This window comes from Triturus cristatus, chromosome 2_2 (genome assembly GCF_964204655.1).
Source record: "Triturus cristatus chromosome 2_2, aTriCri1.1, whole genome shotgun sequence".
Lineage (NCBI taxonomy): Eukaryota > Metazoa > Chordata > Amphibia > Caudata > Salamandridae > Triturus > Triturus cristatus.
The window spans coordinates 818,095,555-818,119,213 of record NC_140582.1 but is presented as its reverse complement, the minus strand read 5'-3'; the positions used below and the strand labels follow the sequence as shown (position 1 = coordinate 818,119,213).

Below are 23,659 nucleotides of genomic sequence, written 5' to 3'. Positions count from 1 at the left end.
AAGCAGCAGGAAGCTCCCGGCTCCCAGTCTCCCGATAGCCAATCACAATGCGATTGGTCTGAGCGTTGTTGCTCGGCGCTCATCCAGGGAATGGGGGTCTGGGCATTTTCTACACGCAGGCTGTAATGCAGCCTGAATGGAGAGAATGTGAAGTGCACATGAATGGTTGGACGGCCCGAGAGGGACGTCCAAACAGTCATGTGCACTTAGGAGTGGGCAAACCACTCCTTTTCTTTTCCTCCTTCGTCGGAGCAGCCCCGCCCCAAACACAAAGTGACATTCGAAGGAAACATAAATTGATAATAACATGAGTTCTTTTCATTTTATGTTTCCTTTTCTATACTGCTGCAAAGCATTTGAGCGACGCTCCTCCGCCTTAGCCGAGGAGCTGCCACTGCTCTCCATTTAATCCTACGTTCCTCCTCCTCTGTCGCTTCCCCGCACCCAACCCTCCTCTTGTTGCTTCCCTCCCTCCTATGTTGCCCCCCTCATTGCATCTCCCCGCCCCCATATTGCTTTCCATACCCCCTTTCTGTTGCCTTTCCCCTCCATTTTGCTTCCCCCCATCTGTGTTGCCCCTCCCATCCCCTAAATGCTTCTCCCATCCTGTGTTGCTTGCCTACATCTGCGTTTTTTTAAAAACACAGATAGGTGCCTGTGCCCTTTTGTAGGCACTTGCATGCTTGGCAGACACTTGCAAAATAACGTGCCTGTTTTTCTTTTTTAAAAGCCATGCTGCATAGCATTGGGGTGCTGAACAGTACGGCTAGAACCATTGGCAAAGCCAACAGGTCCCACAAGTGAGACCTATTGGCTTTGCCAATGCTCGTTCTTAAAGCTCCCATTCACTTGTAGATGGCCTGCAGGAAGGGAGAATTAGTGTGATTTCTCCAATTAATAACAGTGGAACGACTTGCATGCACACACCTCTGATCTGATGAGCTGCCATACGAGATAAATAGGTCAGTCTCATTATGTGAATGTTCAGTCAGTGCTTAATTTGAGCTGGTGGTAGCCAGTGGGGGCCCCCATGCATTCATTTTTGGGGACCAGCACTTAGGGACAGATTCATGATGTCTGGCACATCTCTGCTAATCAGCAGAGATGCACCAGAAGAGGTGCGACGCATCTGCCCACCCGTGCGCCACCATTGATGCGCGGCATTTACAATGCGGCGCACCGTGGCACTCGGATGGGCAGATGCGTGACGCATCTCCTGTCGGAATGCCGGCGCATTGCTGGAGATGCGTCGCAAGCGCGACGCAGCTCCAGCAAGGCTCGGGGGTACCCTATCGCTTACATGCTGCGTCAATCCTTACGCCTGCTTCAAGCAGGCGCAGGGTTTTGACGCAGCATGGCCTTAAAAGTGATTGAGTGAAATCTTGTAGATTTCACTCAGCCACTTTTAGGAGGCGTTCCTGCGCCGGAACGCCCCGCCCTGCTCCAGAACGCCTACATGTGGCGCAGGGCTTTACAACGTGACGCATCTGCCAGGTGCGTCACGTTGTAAATACCCCGCAGCATGGCGCAGGATTTGCGCCACCGCTGCGTCACAAAAGTGACGCCACGGCGGCGTAAATGAGGCGCAAGGGGCTCATAAATCTGCCCCTTAGTTTTTTTTCATGGAACATTATCCGATAGAAAGAGAGGGACAAATAAACAGAGGGGAAAGAAGGAGAAAAAGAAAGACTGAAAAACAGTGACAAAGGGAGAAAGCTAGAATCTGCGAGAGTGAGATAAACAGGCAGGAAGCGAATGGTAGTGGGTTAAAGCGCCATGAGGTTGACTCCAGACTGCGCAGCATGGTATTCGGCACCCTGACATGTAATAGTGTCGGACACAGCCTTCTGATCAGCGCTTCGGGCACCGAGCACTGAGTCTTTCATTAATTAAGCACTGTCAATGTTTAGTCATTTGCAAGGGCAGACGTTTCACTTAACTAATATTGCACTTCTAGCCCTTTTATTGCACGCAACTCAATTCATATAACTTTAATATCTGCATAGAATGAATGAATTATACATTACGTTTTTAACCTTGTGTGTCGCTCGCCTTTTAGGTTGACCGCAGCAACACATCGTGTTAGATGGCTAATGCTAAGTACACTAGTGTGGCTACTGGTGCGTTAATAGTACTATTCTGTGCCACTGATGGGAAATGCTGGGCAGCCGGTCCATGGGACGCATGCTGGATCATCCACCATCGTTTTAGGAAGGGAGGCTTGCATGATCAGTTCCTGGAACAGCATCAAATCACAACTCACTTAAAAAAGGAAATCATTGGCCAGACTCACAAGCAGATGTTGACCGGAGGCTCTGTTCTCCCTTAATATTTTCTTTAATCAAGTGCCAGATTAATTTAAATCTATTAAAGTGCGCACAAGTACATTCCTTGTTATACTCAGATTAACTTGTCCTCTTCGATTGAGCAACAGAAGGAGTGGGCTGGTTTATAATATAATTGTATAATGAATGGGCAGATTATTCACACAGCTACAGCCAAGGTTATACAATTCGGACAACAGAAACCTCATTTAACTTGGAAAATTGAGGTCTAAGTTTGGAAAATGTTGCATTGTATAAATATTTAGAAGTCGTCTTTTATGGCAGACTAATCATCAAGTGAAGTGTAGCCCGGGCCTAACAGTGGTCTATGCCTGTCTTGCTGTTTGTAGTCCCAAGTGCCTAGAAGTCTGAGCATTGTACCCCAAACTGAGGAGTACATGGCCTCAGAAGGAGGCAGAGGGCGTACCTAGAACCTCAAGACTAAATGATCTTTTTTAACTAGCACCAGCACAACTCACACAAAAGTTGTTGTGGATTTAATCATAAGGCAATCAATTTGAGGAAAGTCTTCCGTATTTACAATTTTAGGATTTGGGGGACACACATTCTGCAAAACATCACCAGAACAAGTCCCTGAGCCTAGGTGGTGAATCCACACTCTCTCAAAACACAGCTCAATCCAAGACCATTGTACTTTCCTTGGTCTCTGGCTCTGACCATTGCCAGCAAAACAGTTTTATTATCAGTGACATTCACAAATGGAGGCCTGACCTATCGGATCTGACAATTGAACCAAACAGCTGTGCATCCTGCTTCAGCAACTGGAGGGGCCTTGCCGCTCGCTCTGAGGTTTTTCATAACCACAATGGTTCTTTACTGTGAGCTCTGACTGAATTAAATCAATACCAGGGAATGCTCACCAGATGTAGCATTCAGACAACCACAGTCTGAGAAATCCAAGATCCAAGTAAATCTTTCTACCTAACTTTAAAGGCAGGTCAGGCTTCCTTTTTGCAATCATTGTCTAATCTATCCCTTTGGGCAACTTCTGCTAACAATAACTTCTATTATACCTGCTGGCCACTTTGATGATAAATGGGTACATCTATATTCACAAATGATTCTCCATTTCACTTTTTCAAAATTTTAATTGTGGTTCCTTAAAATGTTTGGTGCCTTACATCTGACTGTTTGCTATCTGGATACCTGGAGGCTTCCTCAGAGTAAAGAGAGCTTTACCTTTTAACTAAAAGCATGCCAAGACCCCAAAGGAACCCTTTCTTTTCACTCCTTGGGAAATTGATGGTAAGGGTGGTGAGGGAGCTCAGCAAAAGCACACACCAAAGTTTTTACCCACTCTCCTACACCTGTCAGATAGGTAATCCTGATTTAGACTTGTTAGGTACCAAAGGGACAGAGGATTCAGTCCTCCATTTCATGTAACCACCAGTAAGATCAATGTATTAGTTACAGGGTAGAGAAAGTATGCTAAACACATTGTATACACATCAGGTTAACATTTGATATTTATTTATGTTGGACATAGGCCTCTCTGCAGCGTCACGGCCTTTACCCTCCACTTTTTGTTGAATTTGTTTCTGCTGCCCTTAGGACTCTGTGCATTTTACTACTGCTAAACAGTGCTAAAGTGCTTCTGCTCTCGCCTTAAAGCATGATAAAATTGGCTCATACATAATTGGCATATTTAATTTACTAATAAGTCCCTTGTAAAGTGCACTACATGTGCCCAGGGCATGTAAACTAAATGCTACTAGTGAGCCTGCACCACTTATCGTGCCACCCACTTAAGTAGCCTTTTAACATGTCTCAGGCCTGCCATTGCACAGCTTGTGTGTGCAGTTTAAACTGCCATGTCGACATGGCAAAATAAACCTGGCCCAAACCTTCCTCTTTAATACAAATATCACCCCTACAGTAGGCCCTGGACAGCCCAGAGGGCAGAGTGGAATGTATTTAAAAGGTTGGGCATGTATGTTTAAGTTTTACATGTACTGGTAGTGAAAAAAACTTACATTAGTTTTCACCACGACAAGGTCTATCTCTTCCATGAGATAACATTGAGATTACTGAATATTATTTATTTGTTTGCAGTTTTATATAGCGCAAACTCGACCCAAAGGTATGGGAGTGCTTTACATAAGCATCAGTTACATTACACAAGGACACATTATTGTTTTAAATTTCTTTGTAGGCACAGGGAGAATAAGTGATTTGCCCAGAATCACAGGATGTTGAGTCGAGGCAGAGACTCAGACCAGGTTCCCTAGTTCCAAATACGACAGATCTGGTTGTTACACCACATCTTCTCCCTAAATTTAAATGTTATAAGTCTAATTTCCAAACAGGAAGAAATAACCATTTCGTGTTTGGTGTCTCTGGAATCCTAATTTAAAATAGGTGGCGCCTGGTAGGAAACAGGGGTGGTGGGGGGGACGGGGAGGGGTTGAAAAATATATATATAAAAAAACACTTACCTCCAGTTGGCCACCACGTCTCTCCTCCGCAGTCCTGGAACTTGGAAGCACCCAGGCTCCCCACAGCCAATCACAACACTGCAATGCAGTGTTGTGATTCGCTTCCCTAAACCAATCACAATGCTGCAATACAGCGTTGTGATTAGTCTGAGCGCTGTGGATCAGCGCTCAGATGGGGACAGGGAGCCTGGGCATATTCCCTACTAGGCTGTCCATTACAGCCTGGTGGGGAATAGGCAAATTGAGCTTGACTGATTGGCTGGGCAGTCGATGAGCCCTTAGTGTGCACAGTATACTCCTCCTCCATGAGCCATCAACCTGCCTGCCCTAATCTAGCCCCACAGCAACGAAAAATAAAATGATAATAACTGTGTTATCATCATTTTATTGTTCCCCTTTTCACTGCTCTAAGAGCAGGCGGTCGATGCTCCTCCGCCCTAGAGGAGGAGCCGCCACTGTTTAAAATCCTAACTTATGGTGAAGTAGGATTTTAAAGTACATTTCTGAAAAGGCCACCTTTAGAAAGTTGGCTTTTTCCTGCCTTAGCCGTTTGGTGTCTGTAGCCTGTCTCTGGGTCAAATGACTGTGTGTGGGTGACAGTTGAACTTTGTGTATTCCTCCTAGACAGTCACACATAATAGGGAGCTTTGGGGGGCTTAGATGGCCCGTCAATGAGAGGATGGGAAGGAGGAGCTGATCACGGCCCCACTTACACTTGAATAGGCTGTGTCCCTGCCTTTACATACAGGGCTTAACAAACCTGCGTTGTCACCTTATCCAGCTTGGAGCCAAGGCACGGGAGGTTGGGGATTTCTATGCACTAAAAAGACTACAAAGACTATCTAGAAACTTCTCGCACCTTTCAGAACTAGGGCACCAGGGTATAAAAGAAGGACCTCAGATAATAATTCTTAAGTACACTCCTGGACATATGGATACTCTGCCAGGAAGGGATGCTGTGCTGAAAGGACTGCCACCCTGCTGGACTGCTACTCTGCTGTCCTGCCCTCTTGCCTGGGTGAGAAGGACCTGCATCTCTTGAACCCAGAGCGATTCCAAGGGGTAGTTCCCTGGCATCCTGACCTCAAGCCTCAGTGACATATCAGGCTTCCAACAATCTCTAACCTGCACCTAGACTCTGCCATCTGTGAGTCTACCCTGACAAGTGGTGCCATCCCAGTCCTGGGCACTTAAAAGTGGGCATAAGGTGCTTGTCAGCCTCTGTGGATTTTGCGGAACCGACGCATCTCCTATGCTGCATGGCGCATCCCCGAGAAAACCGACACATCGCCGCCGCTGCATGGTATGAACCCACCGCAAAGACACGCATCGCCATCGCAATCCTCAGAACCACGCATCCACCTGACTGTGCAACACATTCTCGGTGCGGGCTATAACATCTCATGTCAACAGCAGCCTCGACAACGATGCGGGACTCTACATCTCAGCTTTGCAGCTCCTCAGAACCGGTGGAATGCCCCGACTGCACTCCAAATCCTCTACGACGGATTTTGCATTGCAAACCCTTGTCGACAGGAGCCTTGAAGACAGCGAAGGACCTAACATCTCAGAACCAATGCATCGCTCCATCTGATTGACCCATCTTCAACTCAGATCCTCGCAAATGGATTTAAGGTACTTTGTTCAACGGGCCTAATTGGGTCCCTGTAGCTGGACCATGCTCCATCATGGTAAGCCTGAACTTGTGACTTTATCCCGGTCCGGTGTGACCAGATAACCACAGCGCTTTGTGCTTTTTGGCACTATTTTCACTGAAATCTTTAACAACTCATATTTCTACTTGTTGTACTTTTTGGAATTTTGTCGTTATGGTCTTGTTTTATTTATAAAAAAAATCACTCTATTTTTCTAAATCTGTTGCAGGAGCAGCTTGGTGGTGTGTTTTCACTGTGTTACTGTTTCAACTATTGCACAAATACTTTACACATTTCCTCTTAGTTAAGCCTAACTGCTCTGTGCCAAGCTACCGGGGGGGTTGGAGCACAGGCTAATTTGGGGTTTGCTTGACGATGGTTGTGGTTGCTGCTTGACAAGGGCTTACACCCCAGTCACCCAGTAACCCAATTTCTTACAATATATAATAAATATTAAATATTATGCAATGTTTTACCAGAATCTCCCTTGCAGTTTGTGCTTCTAGGGGCATCGTAGGGACACTTTTGTGACACTCACATACATAAAAAAGTGCAATGGAGGTGTTAAATCTGTATTTAAGTGCAGTTTTTCTAGTTCAACAACCAAGGGGAAAAATATAAAATACGTTTATATAGATATAATACAGAGAGTAATGACTGATGGTGAGATTTCACTTATTTTGCTCTTTGTTTAAACTGCAACCCCAGGAACTTAGAGGTGACTACGGTGCAGCTGATTTTACAAGTGGCAGGAGCCATGTGACCACAGCAGTACAATGAAGGGCAGGGACAGGAAGGGAGTGAAAGTGTAGAAGAAGAAGGCTAAGAGCAGGGCCTGACTGGCCGTAGTGGGCACCAGGCATTTTTCCGGGGGTCGGAAGGGTGGGGGCCGGTTTTTGGCCCGTGGGGCAGGTTTTGTTACTGGGGTCCAGTCTTGCAACAGTGCGGCAATATTGGCCCCTTGTAACAAAAGTGCTTCTGAGTTGCATCCCGCTCCCCCCCAATCCCCTCTTTGGGGCCAATCGAGCAAACTGCCAGAGCTGGTTTCGGTTCCCACTCTTGCCTTGGCTGAGAGGTTGGGATATGGTCTCCGGGACTCCAGCTGACAAAGCCGATATGACGGCTTCATAATGGGCAGAAGTAACCTAAGTATTATGGAACTTGAGCAGGAGGTGAAAAGGAAAAAGAATAAACTGAGAGTAGCAGGGCCTAAATGCAGAGAAGGCTACCCCAGGGCGTCACTAGGGGGGTGCGGACCGCACCGGGTGACACCATCACATGGGGTGGCACCGTGACATCAAAATGCAAAATATTACTGTCTGTCTATGATTCTATATCACTCTATGAAATTATTCTTATGCATTGTTTCAGCCCAGCGACATAAATCGGGAGGAACCCTTACTCGGCCGCCGGACAAGATTATTGTCCAATTAGCTATACGACGTCGGCGTCCGGACGTCGACGACGTTCGAAATATCACTCACGTGGCTCCCGGACCCGCCGTTTTCAACACGTTACGCACGTGAAAGGTGTTGTCGAAAGGAGCGCGACGCGTTTGATTTCCCTTTACATAAGATGCCCGGAGATCGCCCTGTGCTTTGAAAGAGGAGCTTTGCATGTTGGATACGGTGCGCGCAGACAGGTAACGTGTTTCTGTTTGTCGACTTCTGGACAGAGCCGCAGAGGGCAACCGTGAAGTTCACTCCTCAGAAAGATTACTATGTCAGGAACAGTCGGTACCACTCAAGGCGTCTGTTTAAGCACTGCTGTTTTCTCCGTGCAGCCAGTAACTGGTTCTGTAGTAAGATTCAAAGTACGACTGCCTGGCAGTGGCACAATTTGAGTTGTGCCACTGCTCCAAAAGTGTGCACTTCTATCTTTGTATTATATTCAGGTTCCCTGTGGTGACCTTGCGTGATTGCCCGTGGGTAACATTTAAATAAAAACAAAGTGAGAAATGCCGGTGGAGCCCATCTTAGATTTCAATCCTTGTATGCACCATAAGAGTCTTTCGAGAACAGATCATTATTGAACCTCACACGTTAGTCCTTCCTCTTGCAGAAAAGGTGCACACAGTCAAGAGAAACCTTGTCAAGATCTGTGTCAGGTTTCTCTACTTCTGTCCTTTCACAGGAAGGAACACTATTGCATAGATTAATCATAACTTAACTCCGAATTGTCATGTGATCAAGTGGAAAGATACTGGTAATGTTTACTGTGCATAATAAGTTGTGAGTTATCCGAGTTTATGTAGCATGTAGTGTAAATCTAATCTGTGCTGGACTCATTAATGCAAGAAAGCCTAAAAACACCAGGGCACTGTATATAACGGGCCAGGAGATCCAAATATGTAATCTGCATCAGCATACCTGGGTTGACATGTACAGAAGGTCAACGGGGGTAGAACTGTTAGTTGTAGTGCCATGAGTATACTGGTATCATATTTGTTCTTCTCCTTTTCTCTCATTTATTTAGACTCTCTGTAGGCTGATTTGTAGTCATTCATTCGGACCTTGAATTCAATTTTTCTTCTATGGCCTTTGTAAATATAGGACCTAAATTTACAAACGTTACTAAGGATTCTGTATGGTCCTGTTATTTGGCGCCGGCAGACTCCGAGGAGGTCCATCATGGGGTAAGTCGTGAGGGGGTGACACCATGAGTTACCGCACTGGGTGACACCAACCCTAGTGATGCCGCTGGCTACACCGATAATGTTCGTAAACATTAGAACCGCAGGAAGAATGCAGGGTCAGGTGCTCAGATGTAGACAACAAAATGGTCCCAACAGTGATGCTTTACAATACAGAGAGTATACGTCATGCCAAATTGATCAATTCTACAAAGGTATGCAAAACAATTCAGATTGTATTTATACATTAGTAATGTAGACACATGGTTGCTCTATCATTTGCAAAGAAAGTGCTCAAAGAAGTGCCAATAGGCCTCGCCTATGACATCTATTGCCTTTGTCAACGTTTTTTGGACGTGTTGTACAGCAGAGCTATGGCAGTGCAGCATGGCTGAAAGCAAACAAATAAGTGCTAGGATCCTGTCAGCACTGTCCGCGTTATAGCGCCTTTTTATTTTTACTGCTGGCAGGGCAGGATGCAACACGGAGGAAGGCCGTGTTGTGGGGCACCACAGACATTTGGTATGAAGAATAAAAGTGCTATGAAGTGGCTAGTGCTGGCCAAGTGATAGCGCTTTTTTTTGTTGCTTATTGCATGAGGGGAGGCAGGAGGCAGCACAGAGGGAGGAGGGCAATTCGGAGGGCAACACGGACAATGTAGGGATGAAGCGAGTTGCTTGGGGTAAGCTAATGACAACAGAAGGTGGGAGGGAAGGGCTGGAGGAAGCTGTTGACAACGGAGGTGAGGAGGGAGGGAGGAAGCTGATGACAAATGCAGGTGGGGAGGGAGAGAGGGGCTGGGGCAAATTGATTACACTTGAGGGTGGAATGGCATGGCTGGGGGCAAGCAGACAGACAACAGTGGAGGTGGGAGGATGGGGCAAGCCAAAAGACAGCGGAAGGTTGGTGGGTGGAAGGAACACGGTGGAGAAGTACATAAGGGAGAAAGACCAACAGACACACTCTGGTGGAGTGTTTAAACACAAAGAAAAAAGTAGTACCTAAAGAAATGAGCAGTTGAAAGACACAAATAATGTGTTCATGCTCCTTGGGAGGAACAAACACACCAACAGGAAGGAAGCCTAAGTGATGAATAAGGAAATGAGTGTGACTATGAAGCCAACCAATGGTAAGTAATGGGTGGCCTGCAAACCCACTGTTAGAAAACAATATGTCTCGAAGAGACTAGGGTAGGATTAAAAATCATCATGCCATTATCTATACATGCAGATATTACTCATGTGGTGCATCGTTTATCATCACGGGGGAAAAGAGGGGCATCGATTTGTGACCTAGTCAAGGCTTTGGCTGTCGCAAGGCAAGGCCTCTCCCCACACTTATTAATGGGATGATACATAGCACATTAGATGGGTGAATATGCACATCCAGCGGAACCCTTAGCAATAAGGGATACATGGTCAAAATATATGCCTCCTCAGACATACAAAGCACAGAAGTGCAGTGCTATGTATAAACAACGTGTACTGGTTAAGGACGCTGGGACATGAGTCCTACTGCCAGTGTGCACAGACGGGTGTGGCGTGACTTCCCTTGAGTCCGCTGTGCTTTCAAGACATATGGCCTTTTCCCCCCTGGTGACCTGTGACTATAAAGTCACATCTTGGTGTGCGACAGGGACAGTGCAGTTGCATTAGTGACCTGCATGGCGGTAGATCAGTATAAGCATGAGTTGTGTAGAGCAATAATGTGCTGCCATCATGCATCTGTTTGTTTAACTTTGACCTCAGGTCCCAGAGATAAATGTACAGGTGTCATCTGGGTGTCCATGCCCTGTATACAGTGGCAAAATAATATCATAATTGACCTTGTAAGCACAATGGGTCTTGCAATTGGACAGATGAGGGTTACATCAGTTTATTGTTAAACCAGAAAACATACCGCTGGAGAGAGTAGTCTCTGAGTAAATGGTTTTATTAATGCAGGTGAAACCCAACTAAGCCATCGAAGGGGGTAGGAGCGGAGCCTAAACATGACGCCTTCCGTACATCTCGGGGCTCTAATACATGCAAAATCACTGAAAAGGAAATATTGAGAAGATTAAACTAAACTTTAGATAAAAGGAACATTGCACTGTGCATGTACACTGAGTGGATTGATGGATGGATTGATGGATGGACCCTCTTTATTTTAGAAGAGCAGATGCTGTCAGAGGTGGGGTGGGGGTTTATTTATGCTTTGGAGCCAATGGACAGGCTAAAAAAAAGATACAGCCTGAAAGCACACACTTTTCACTATGTGCCATTATGGCGGGAGGGAGTGTGGAGTGAACTGTTCCTTGTATGTTTGAGGTGGAGTGACAGATCCTCAGCAGCAAGCAAATGCAGTGCGGCTGGAGGCTCCCACTGAAGCCACTGTAATAACTGTAAAATGTATTTTGTTCGTATTTTCACTGACAAAGATCATCTTGCAATGGCTACATACATTAAGACAGGCTACCATGTACACTGCTAGAGAAACAAGCGACAACAACATCATAACGGGGGAAGAGGAAGAAGAAACAAGCATTGAGTAAAAATAAGCTGTTTTTCTTGTAAGTTGTAGCTTGCTGGGTAGTTGTACAATATAAGTTATAGAAAGTCTGTTAAAGTGTTGTGACTTGTTTATGTATAAAAAGGCACTATATTATGCTGTCACTAGTGGTATAGTGCGGGTAACATTTTGAAAAATTAAATGAAAGAGGTAAATAATAGAATTAATTGATGTAGTAACAATATTTGGTGCTTAGAGGAGTTCTGACAACTTTTGGGCCCGGTGCCACTGCACCTGCTGCACAATTCAAATCATACCCCTAATGCTTGTTAGATAACTGCATTTGTGACTGCCTGTTTAGTAGTAAAATATAGCAAAACTTGGTGTTTAGAGGAGTTATGACAAATCTTTTGCTCCGGTGCCACTGCACCTGCTGCAGCATTGAAATCAGGACCCTAGTGCCTGCAAGGTAACTCCACTTGTGACTGCTTGGTTAGTAATTAAATATAGCAATATTGGTGTTTAGGGGAGTTCTTTTTTTTTTTTTTTAAACATCTTTATTGATTTGCATTCTACAATAACATTACCCCTACCCTGGGCCCCCCCACCCCCTCCTCCCCCCCTCCCCACCGTTTCGAACAAAGTTACAATATTCAGAGTTTCCCAAGACACATAAAACATATAGAACTATGAGGAGTGTTGATGCACACATTAGATAGAGTAGGCAAAAGAAAGAATAATATCTCTAGTTTGTTAAATATTTCCTTTTTGGAAGTTTTTTTTTTTTTTTTAATATAAACCTAAATATAGTTGGACATCCATTGTAACAATGGATCCCATATCAACATCCCTCTTTTGCACTTATTACGCCCTTTTCTTCTATATATAGTTACCTCCAGATTGCATGTTGCTAGTAGGCGGGCCCTCCATTGTTGGAACGTCGGAGGGTTTGGATCCAGCCAAACTGAGGCTATGCATAGCCTAAAGATGGCCATAGCTACAAAGATCAGACCGTGCATATTTTTTGGACGAATACAATCTGTTGTACCCAACAATATTTCCTCTGTAGATATATATATAGCTGTTCCGGAAATTTGCGATAAAAAATCGGAGATCTCCCTTAATTAATTTGTCAGAGCATTACAGGAGGCAAACATATGAACACTATCACCCTCAAATAATGAACAGCGTGGGCATGTAGTACCTTTCCCGGTCCCCCACTTTGCAATTTTCTTCGGAGTATAATACAATGAAAAGAATGTTTTATAATACTGAGCTTGCAGTTTAGCTGACATATAACTGGACTGTGACATTTCGAAGGATCGAAAAGGGATTTGAGGTGGTACAGCTAATTTTATCTGCCATGTCTCGATCTGTTTCTCCATATCGTCGGAACCCAATGAGTTCAAAAATTCATATATCTCACCAATAGTTAGAGGGGATTTTTTACAAATCCGGTCCATGATTTGCGTAGGGTGGAATTTTTCCCTAGCGCCCCCCTTTTTTAACAGAAAGTCTCTAACCTGTAGGTATTTGAAAAAATCTCTATGACAGAGGTCATAGTCTCTGCGTAGTTCTTCGAAGGTCTTCAGACCTACTCTATTAAAGAAACAGCCAAGCTGTAATATCCCTATTTGTATCCACTGATTCATACACCTGTCATCAAATATCTCGGGGAGATCGTTATTTTTGGAAATCGGGGTATAGTATGAGTATCGACCAAAGCCCAGCAATTTGCGAGAGCAGCCCCATACCTTATAAATCCCATGGATACTCTTGAATTTTATTTTCTTGAAGTAATTAACATTCATATGTCGCCACAAGCATCCTTCAGAGCCCCTACCTAGTATAAGTGTTTGTGGGATAGGTATACTATCGCCAATGGGCTCTGAAGAAATAAGTGCTGAGCAGTATCTCAAAACCGTGGCCCAATAATAGAATTTAAAATTAGGCATTGCCATACCCCCTCTATCCTTTGGTAGGGTGATGTATTTTAAGGCCCGGCGTGGATTTTTATAGCCCCATAGGAATTTGGAAAACATAGAATCGATAGACCGGAAAAGTTGAGGTGGAAATTCTAAACAAATGGCCCTAAAAAAATATAAAAATCTGGGAAGATACAGCATTTTGATCACATTAGATCTTCCTCCTATCGTTAGATGAAGGTTGTTAAGACGTATCAGTTCTTTTTTGGTACGTTGGATCAGAGGCTCTACATTGTCCTTAACTATGTTGTCCACGTCTGCCGAGATGCTAACTCCAAGATACGTAGCTTTGTTGGTGACTCTAGCATCGTTCATCTTGATCTTGTCATTAAGAATAATCTGCGTTTTGGTCTGATTTAATTTATAGCCAGAGACTGCTCCAAAAAGTAGAGCCTCCTTTTCTATCTCAACAATTGCTTTGCTTGGATTGCTAGTGACTATGGCGATGTCGTCTGCAAAGGCTAGAGTTTTAGTCTCGAATTCTTGTACCCATATTGGGGGGATTAATATAATTTGCTCTAGCCTGCGAATGAACGGGTCAATATATATCGCAAAAAGAAGGGGAGAACATGGACACCCCTGCCTTGTCCCCCGTGTGATGGTTACTTTATCTGACAACATCCCATTTATTACTACCCTAGCGATAGGTTCAACATAAAGCATTTGTGTTGCCTTGATGAATCGCTGGCTAATCCCATAGTGTAACATTGTGATCCAGAGGTATTCCCAATAGACCCTATCAAAGGCTTTTTCGGCATCAAGTAAAATGAGCACCATAGGGTCTCCTGTCACCTGAGTAAAGTCAAAAAGAGATATTGCCCTTTGGACGTGGTCAATTGTGGATTTCCCGGGTATGAACCCATGTTGTCGTTCCGATACAATCTTATGTATAATGGGGGCTAGTCGGTTGGCTAAAAGTTTAGAAAATATTTTAGAATCGCCGTTTATCAATGTAATGGGGCGATAGGACCCAGGTTCTAAAGGATTTTTGTTTTTTTTTAGGAAAACTACGATTTTAGCGGATGACCATGAAGCTGGTGGTTTTCCACCCTCGAAGATATGGATGAACAGTTCTTGCAAAATATTTTTTAGTGGTAGTGAGAATTTGACATAAAATTCTGTTGGAATACCGTCCATACCAGCGGCTTTCCCTGTGATGAGGCTGGTCATAGATGATAGAATTTCCTCCCAAGATGGAATACCATCTAAGCTATTCTGATCCTCTTTTTCCAGAACTGTTGGTGCATTTAAATTTAGATACGTCTCTGAGCTACTCGTTTGGTTCTCTGCAGTTTCGTAGAGATTCTGATAACATTTTTGGAATACCATTCTAATCTCGGAAGATTCAGTTTTCAGGCCAGTTTCTGGGTCTAAAATCTCTTTTACAAGATTAGCAGAATATTCTTCTCTGGTACGTATCGCCAGCTGATGGCCAACCTGTTCGCTCCACTCATAGATTTTCTCTTTATGGGCTGTGGCTTTAGCAACTACCTTTTCTGTTAGGACATCGATAATCTGGTTTTTGGCGGCAGCAACCCAGTTTAATTCATTCTCGGGTGTACCTCCATCTTGGATAACCTTGGTCAGCTCCTCTTCCGCCCTACCCAAGTTGCCCTGAAGTGTTGCCATTTTTGTTTTAGCCTCTTTGTTGGAACGGAAAGAAAACTGCATTGTCTCCCCTCTAATACCAGCTTTTAGAGCGTCCCATACCACATCGACAGTAGTGCTACCAACGTTGACCTCAAGAAAACCTGTTATCCATTCTGTCATGTGTTGGCAGAATTTCTCATTCCCCAAGAATGCTCTCTCGAAAGTCCATGTCTTCGGCTTATTTAGCCCCTTATCCAAGCTTAGTACAAGAGGATTATGGTCCGATAAAATTCTGGGTGTTTTTACTATTGTACTACCAGACAACAAAGTACTAGACATAAGTATATAATCTAGCCGGACAAGCCGAGAGTGTGGGTATGAATAGTATGTAAATCCAGGGTCCCCGGGATGCCCATTCGGCCAGCAATCGACTAAGCCGTGTAAAACACACAGATTTTTTAGAGCCTGGTAAACTTTTGGTTTCCGTCCTGTATATCTGAAATCTGGATCTGACAGCCACTCCCCTGGCAGATGTATATTAAGGTCACCACAGACGATTAGGGGAAGAGGCCACTGAGATAGTTCATTAGCCATCAGGGACAACACATCAGGGTCGTCACTAACACTTCCATAGATAGTACACAACGTCATTTTACTTTTTCCGGAGTCGTAGTGACACTCTGTGATAGCCCAACGACCAAATTTGTCCGCTAGTGTACGTATAAACTGAAGATCTCCCCCTTTAGCCAAGATTGCCACCCCCCTTACTCGTGCCCCTTGTGTTGAGGCTGCAATCAGTTGATACCCTAATGTTTTGAGCAAGTAATGTTGTGACCCTTCTACATGTGTCTCTTGTAAACATAGGATATTAGCGCCAATCCCCTGTAGCCCTACCATTACTCTCTGCCTTTTCTTGATGTCATTAAGGCCACAAATATTTATAGTGGCAATTTTCAATTTAGCCATATTGCTGTTTGATCAGGTGATCTGCACCAAAAAACGATACGCTCCCCAGTTGCATAACAAGTTTACCAAAAACTAACATAGATATTTTTAGTCTGTTCTTATCTTGACTCCTCCACTCTCTAGTCCTCACATAAACGTTGTGTCTGAAGCTCCCCCTCTCCCTCTCTCCCCCTGTACCCCTACCCCCACCCGAACCCCCTCCCCCACCCTCCCACCAAAATTTAGGCAACCAGGCTCAATCCTGAGCCTGTGTGATAGCGTCTGAACAGACCTCACCCACCTTCCACCCTCCCCATCACCAAGACGTTGATACCAACAGCTATCTCTTATCTCTTTGCTACTCCACTTCCCTTCTTTCCCTCTCACCGCTCCTCATCCCCTCATCGTCCCATCCCTCACATTATCACAGGCTAAAAGGAGAGAAGAAAAGTAGGAGGATGAACAAATATAGAGAGATTGAACATCGATAAATCTAGAAGGAACACCAGACTATAGACCGATTTGAATAACCCAAAAAAAAAAAAAAACAATGGGAAAAGATATGTTCAATAGCAATTAGTATTCATAAAGCTAAGTGGGTCCTGCTTTGCCAGTTGTTATCTCCTTAAGTAATTGTTCAGCTTGGATTTCTGAAGTGAAAAACCAGGTCCGGCCTTGTGAAATAACCTTCAATTTGGCAGGATTTTGAAGGAAAACAGCAGCACCAGCTTTTTGGAATGGTGCAATCAGCTGCCGGAGTCGCCAACGTCTTTCTACTGTTTCATGTGCAAAGTCTGGCTTGGCAAAAAACGAGAAGTTATCCCAGGTCCGTTTTTTATTGGGTCTAGCCAGATCGTATATTGCTTGACGGAGCACAAAATTCCCAAAGTAGATTAGAATGACTCTGGGATAAGACTGGTTATTCTGTGCGCGTTTAGGTACAAACATTGGGAATCTATGCACCCTCTGGATCTCCTTTTCCCAGACCCAGTGTGCTAGTCCCGGAAACGCATTTTTGAACAGATTGATAGTAAATGCGCGAATGTCGCTTCCCTCGCTGTTCTCTGGAATCCCTAAGATCCTAAGGTTATTCCGTCGTTGGCGATTTTCCGCCTCCTCAAGCTTCCACATGACATCTTTTATCACATCTTCTTGGGATGTTACCTGAGTTTTTAACATATCGACGGTAGATTCCAGGACCTCTGTCCGATTTTCCACCATGGACATTCTTTCTGCTATTTCAGTGCAAGTTTTCCCGATTTTACGAACCGACCCCTGCAATTTTTTCCCAGCCATTCGAGCATGGCGGTTTTCAGTTTTGACCTCATTTTGAAATGAATTTAGTTTTTGTAGAATCGTTGTTAATATAGGCTCGGCAGCAGACTCAGGTTTTCTAGAAGCCTCCAAACCCCCGGGAGTTGCCCCATGTGATAGCGCAAGGGAAAGAATATGTGCATCTGAGTAATCCCATTTGAGTTCTTTCTCATCCTCTATTCCGTCTTGAATATGAGTAATTTTCTTGCCTTCAGAGAGTCTCTTGGTTTTCCTGTAGGTTCTTCGGCTCCCCTGTTGGCTACAGTTGCTCGTAGAGGTATCTGCACAACCATCATCTCCGCTGCCACTTTTTGACTCGCTGGAATCCGAATCAACAGATTCCTCATTCAGGGAAAAAAAGTTCTCTGTGGGGTCCGTGGGGTCGGGGGATAGATAGCCCAAATCTGTGATTCCTGCGAGGTAACCCCCCCCCCCCCCCACAGCTGTTTCAGGGATGGTGTGTGCATCGTGTGCATCGATTTCTTTAATACCGTTAGCTTTGGTTTTAGCTTTAATACTAACAAGAAGGGTAGATGCTCCCACACAGTCCACACAGTCCACATTCTCTTGCTGGATAGTTATAGGAGAATTAGCCACAGCCATGTCCAGCAAAGTATCCTCATTGTTCTCCCCTCAGGAGGCTCGCTTATCTCCCAGTGAGTCTTCGTCTAGCAGGGCTCCCTCTACCCTCCCAGCACTAGCGACGATATTAGTTAGATTAGTATCATCCTTGGGCATCCTGCACCTTTGCTCACCCTCTTTGCTAATGCCTTTTTTTGAAAAAATGCTACTGATTACCGGTTGATTTCTCGCTGATCCGCCGGCCGATGTGCTGTTTACTGTGTAAATATTATTGATTTTCCCGCTCTTAGTCCTGCTATTTTGGAGGCTCTTACCCGTGCCAAGTTTCTTGACTCCAACATCTGGTTTCGTCTCCATAGCCGGGTGCCCCCCAAGAGCGCTAGCAGGAATCGAGGAGCGCGTCTTGTTGCGGGCTCCTTGCGGCGTCGCCATTCCTTCGTTCACCTTTCGGAGCACAACCGTAGCTCCTACGTTGCTAGGCAACCCTATGGAGCACCAACCGGATAGCGCTGACAGTAGCAGCCATGCGAGTGCTTCCCAACGCGAATGGCAGGTACGGCTCAACCATGAACCGATCTCGTGTTTCACCCTCGGCCCCCGCAGACTTCTCGCTTCGCACAGGGAATCAGCGTAACCGGGACGCATCTTGGTCAGCGCCTGTCATCGCAGCCGTCCGTGAGGAGGACGAACTTGGTGAAGCGATGGAGAGAGGTGGAGGTGAGTTCAGAGACCTCTCACTCAGCAGCCATCTTGCCTTCGCTGTTGTTCCCAGTAATGCTGGTGTTTAGGGGAGTTCTGATCAATAATCTGGATTTAGTGGGGTCCCTAGACCTTTTGGCCCCAGTGCCACTGCATGGCTGATAGATTCAAATAAAGTCCATTTTAACTGCAATGGCGACTGCCTTTTTCGTAGTCAAATAAAGCAATATTAGGTGCTTAGTGGAGTTATGACAACTTTATTTTTAACATGCAATGGTTATTGCAACATTTAGAATTTGATCATAACGACCAGAAAGATTCAGTTGAAACAAAGCAATCCGATAATGCCTAGACAGTGCAAAGAAAGATACTGAGGCATCAATATGAAATACCACAAACGTTCTAAGGCTAAAGCACCTGCTTTACATAACTAAGTAAGAAAAAGCAAACATTCCAGCATAGTTAGAGCTGTCTTTCTTTTCCATGGGAAGAGATCTTGGGGCACATGTATGAAGCCATTTTACCGTTCGCAAACAAGCCAATTTTCAGAATCGGCAAGTTTGCGAATGGGAAAAAGCCTCTTGGGATGTATCATCCCAAAAGGCCCTCTCAATTAAAGGAATCGCAAATTTTGCGATTCCCTATTTTGCTAATGCATTTAGAGAATTGCAATTTGCAATTCCCTAAATGCTATTCCAGTAGCCATCGCAAATTGCGATAATGCTGTAAGGAATCGCAAATTACCACCAATTTTGAATTGGTGGTAATTTGCGATTTCCGTGAAAAAAACACTTTTTTGCTTTTTTCAAAGTGCCATGTGGCACACATAGACGGCCTTAGGGCATCTATGTGCGCCACATGTGCACACATGCATATTTCATGGGTGCAACAGGGTGTCCTTTTGGGACCCTTGCACCCTTGAAATTGCGTGCTCAATTTGCGAGTAACTATTGGGTACTTGCAAATTGCGTGTGTGTTACGAGTGTTTTCCAAGTTATGCCATGCTACTGACCAGTATATCTAGAATTGGTATGTCCCGAATCACCCCTACTGCAGATGGTTTGTTCCAAGTCCCTGAAGGGGACATTAGAATGTTGGTGACTAGAGATGTAGAATGTTGGTGACTAGAGATGTATGCTGGTGGAGAGAGGAGTCAGTAATAAAGGACAATACTCTAACCTTTCTGGAGTCTTCATCCTTGTATCACTGGCGACGAGGATGGGATATGTGGTTTGGAACGCCTTACGCCTAATGAAATATGCTATGTCCATGGTGACATAGAAGAAATGTAATCCCAGTAGCCTTAACTTGAGGTGTGCGTGTCACCGATGAACTACAACTGACATGCTGGGAAGTGCGATCTGCGCACAAAAAGATGTAGATTTACCAATACCTTCGTTCCCCCTGCTGGCGTGCAAGATTCCTTCAGGGACGAAAATAACCCTGAAGGGGACATTAGAATGTTGGTGACTAGAGATGTAGAATGTTGGTGACTAGAGATGTATGCTGGTGGAGAGAGGAGTCAGGAATAAAGGACAATACTCTAACCTTTCTGGAGTCTTCATCCTTGTATCACTGTGCTATTCCCATTCATTCCTATGGGCCTCTTGTCCCATAGAAATTAATGGGAAGCCATTCCTTATTTGCGACTCGCAATTTGAGAGTCGCAAGTAAGGAATGCGTGGGAACCGCTATTTTAAATGCGAAACCTACCTACATAGCAGTTTGCGAGCCTTTAATAGCGATTTGCAAAAAAACGCTATTAAGGACTCGCAAACCTGTTCTTTCATACATGTGCCCCCTTATCTTGACTGTGAAAGCGGCTTAAACAGTACGAACAGCTTTAACCGACGTATCGTAAATGCGTGAGCCAGGAGAAGATAACAACAACAAAAAAGTTCCACACAAAAGTGAATGAAAACAGTAATTCAGCTATGCGAACTGATAAGAGCCCCCTTTGAAGATATATTAAATACAAGAGATTTCACAAGCACAGCACAAGCACCTTGCAGGCGATACCTAAAAAGTACCTCAATCCGAGCGCAACAGTGGACGGACGCTAATAAAGCAATCAATAAGTACTTGGTCCCTCCTCCATCCATCCACGGGACAAGCAGACACGAAGAAAGAAAAAAGTAAATCCCCGGCACGATGCCCAATGAGAAGCAAGAACACAAGAGTGACCATGAAGCCAATCAATGGTAATTATTGGGTGGGCTAAAACCCCCTTTTTAAAGGGTTCTCTTGTTAAGATGCGAGAGATCAATGCCCAGCAGCTGCGCATGAGCACTGCTTGCAGGCTCGACCTAAGTAGTGAGGGAAACTCCATCCACCAGCTGGTGATATTCTTTGTTCCCAACCCTAGATCATGGATGGAAATGTGAACCTAAGCCTGAACATGTACTGGACCTTTGATGCCTGCACTTGTCAATGTCACTACTGTGGCTGAGGTGGGCATGGGTCACAACACGCCGATATGAGCAAGCCACTAGGGTCACATCACTCAGAAGGTAATGCATGACGCAGTGGATGCATGCCTGCTACTTTGCTGTTCAAGGAAGACCCAGCCAGCACAGTATCCTGCATCACTCCTTGGCGATCCCACTGGTCAGAGCCGCCCCTGCTCAGGTGGAATCTGCGGTTAGAATAAATTCAGTTGCTCATTTGCAAAATATGTTGTGACATATTAGTGGATTGGAGAATTAATCCCGGGAGAAGCCACGAAGCTCTCTCTTCATATGATCTGTACGTCTGAGATGGTCCTTCGGTTCATTTTATTTGTGCCAAGAAATCAATTTTTCACTTTAGCAGCCGCCATCTGCTTTTTGCATCATAAGTGACCATTCAGTAGACATTATATCAATATTTGAAATCCGCTATAAAAGACATAATTCTGTGTTTAGCCCCAAATTACGCAACGCCTTTTTTGCCAGAGCCCAGAGCCTGACAACTTACATTGCCTTTCCCGCTCTTGCTGCGGGGAGAAGCAGACGGCGCTGCTGGAGTCGTTTTCTGTTTTGTTCTTGAACTGGGAACACTTCAAGAACTCTGGCCAGGAAGAGTTCACCATCTCCAGGACGGGCTCACAGCCCTCCTTGGCAGCTTCGCAGAATGACCTGCAGGGAAGGTGGACCTGGCTGTGGGAAGCAAGGAGACGAGGGAGACAAGAGAAAACAGTCGTGAGACGCCTGGATCTCCCGTCATGCTCTTCGCGTTCACTGCTTGCATTAACACAATCATCGCACATTTTATGCATAATATTTAACAATGATTAAGAGCATGGTAATGCACGTCACTGCTTGCAATGGTCTGACTGTTACTCGTATGTTCATAGACAGATGCATAGATATATGTTTGCAACGTTTTATAAGCTAAAACAGTAGAAAATAACCGCCCATGAACTGCAGCCCACAAATATTCTGCCTGTTCTTGACACACAACCCTGTCATTGGCCCCTTTCACCAAGCGTTGGTTGCCCAGGCTTAATTCAGAATCACAGCTACAAAAGTCATAATTTAGGAATCCAAAATTAATGATTGATGCAGAAAGAGGTACACACGTGCACAGTGACAGGTCACACGCATATGTTGTGCACACTCATTCATACGTTATGCTCATGTAGACTTGAACCTATATCACATTGGTGGGATTTCACAGATCAGGATTGGTTAAGATAAACAGATTCATATGCGCCAACAAAGTCATAACTTGTTCCCTGAAGCTTTTGACACACAAAGCTGCACCTTAAGGGTCCAGGGGAGAGAGATGCAGTAAATGCGGGGAAGTATATCAAACTGGCCTCCTTGCATAAGATATTTTAGGACGAGTGCATATTCAGTACAAAAGCAGTTATATTGAAAAGAGTTTTTTTGCGTAAGAAAGAGTAATTTCTTTAGTTTCCCTAACTCTAGCCACGCGTAGTGTGCAGAGGCGTATCCTGGTCAGTATGAGTGGGGGGCGGGACGGTAAGCTTCAGATTTCCCAACAATCACGCTTGGACATCTTGTTAAAATACATAATATGATAAGCTGAACATGAGGGGGGCTGAAGCGGTATTGGAAAGAGAGAGGAGGGAGAATTGTTAGGGTTACTTAAAACAAAATATGTTTCAATCGAATCAACATTCTCTAAGGCCTTCAAAACATAGGAGAGAGCTTTTTTCGGTGTGGGCATGTAAGACTTCCAGTAGAAATCCAACAGACACTTCACATTATCTGACTAAAAACACTTGTACTCAACAATTTACAACAGAATATTTTTTTAGGGGGTTGTACCACACTAAACACCCCCCCTGGAACTAAGCCCCAGGTAGTGCGTGCAATGCTAAGATAATACACATGCAGGGGGGTTGGTCTGATGCCAAAAGAAGATGGCGGCTGGCTAGCGGGGCTCTGCGGCGATTACCGAGGCATCATACTCTCCCACTCGGACCCTCCACCCTACCACCTTCATACAGCAGGTTTCTTCACTTAGAGAATGCGCTGGCACTTCCACTGCGACACAACCTACCCCGGTTAGCGGTTAACACCGCAACTTCATTTTTACTATCGGTGGTGTGTCTCTCTGACATTATTCGTGACCGCCATTACACATAACGTGCTTTTTATAACGCACGTCTGGCAGCGATGCAGTCATTTTTGTTTGCCTGAATCTTTTTGAATTGTTTTGAACATTATTTTTTCACAGCCAACTTCTTCTATTGGTCTACAATGCATTTTTTCACAAGCCTTTTCAACATTATGTGGACTCTTTTAGTGCATATGCCTACACATATTAGTCATTACTAATATATGATCCCTTTCACAATATTTTTAATTATGCTGCCTATGGATGTCAAATATTGTCCTTCAACAATATACTATTGACTGTTTTTGACTGATTTTTTTTCCCTATTTCTAACCTGTGATGTTTTTTTGCTAACTTGTCATTTATGTGTATGGGGAGAACCAGACCTACCAGAGGCAGCGTTTCCAATCCACTGTTATGT

General features: G+C 44.6%; 1 protein-coding gene across 1 annotated transcript in view; it reads right to left on the bottom strand.

Moving 5' to 3' along the window:
* Positions 1-23,659, bottom strand: part of CORIN (corin, serine peptidase) — a 1,570,916-nt gene that overhangs the window by 839,504 nt on the left and 707,753 nt on the right. The window contains exon 5 of the mRNA XM_085642146.1: positions 21,628-21,809. Coding sequence (XP_085498272.1) covers positions 21,628-21,809 — 182 coding nt within the window. The remainder of the gene's footprint in view (positions 1-21,627; positions 21,810-23,659) is intronic.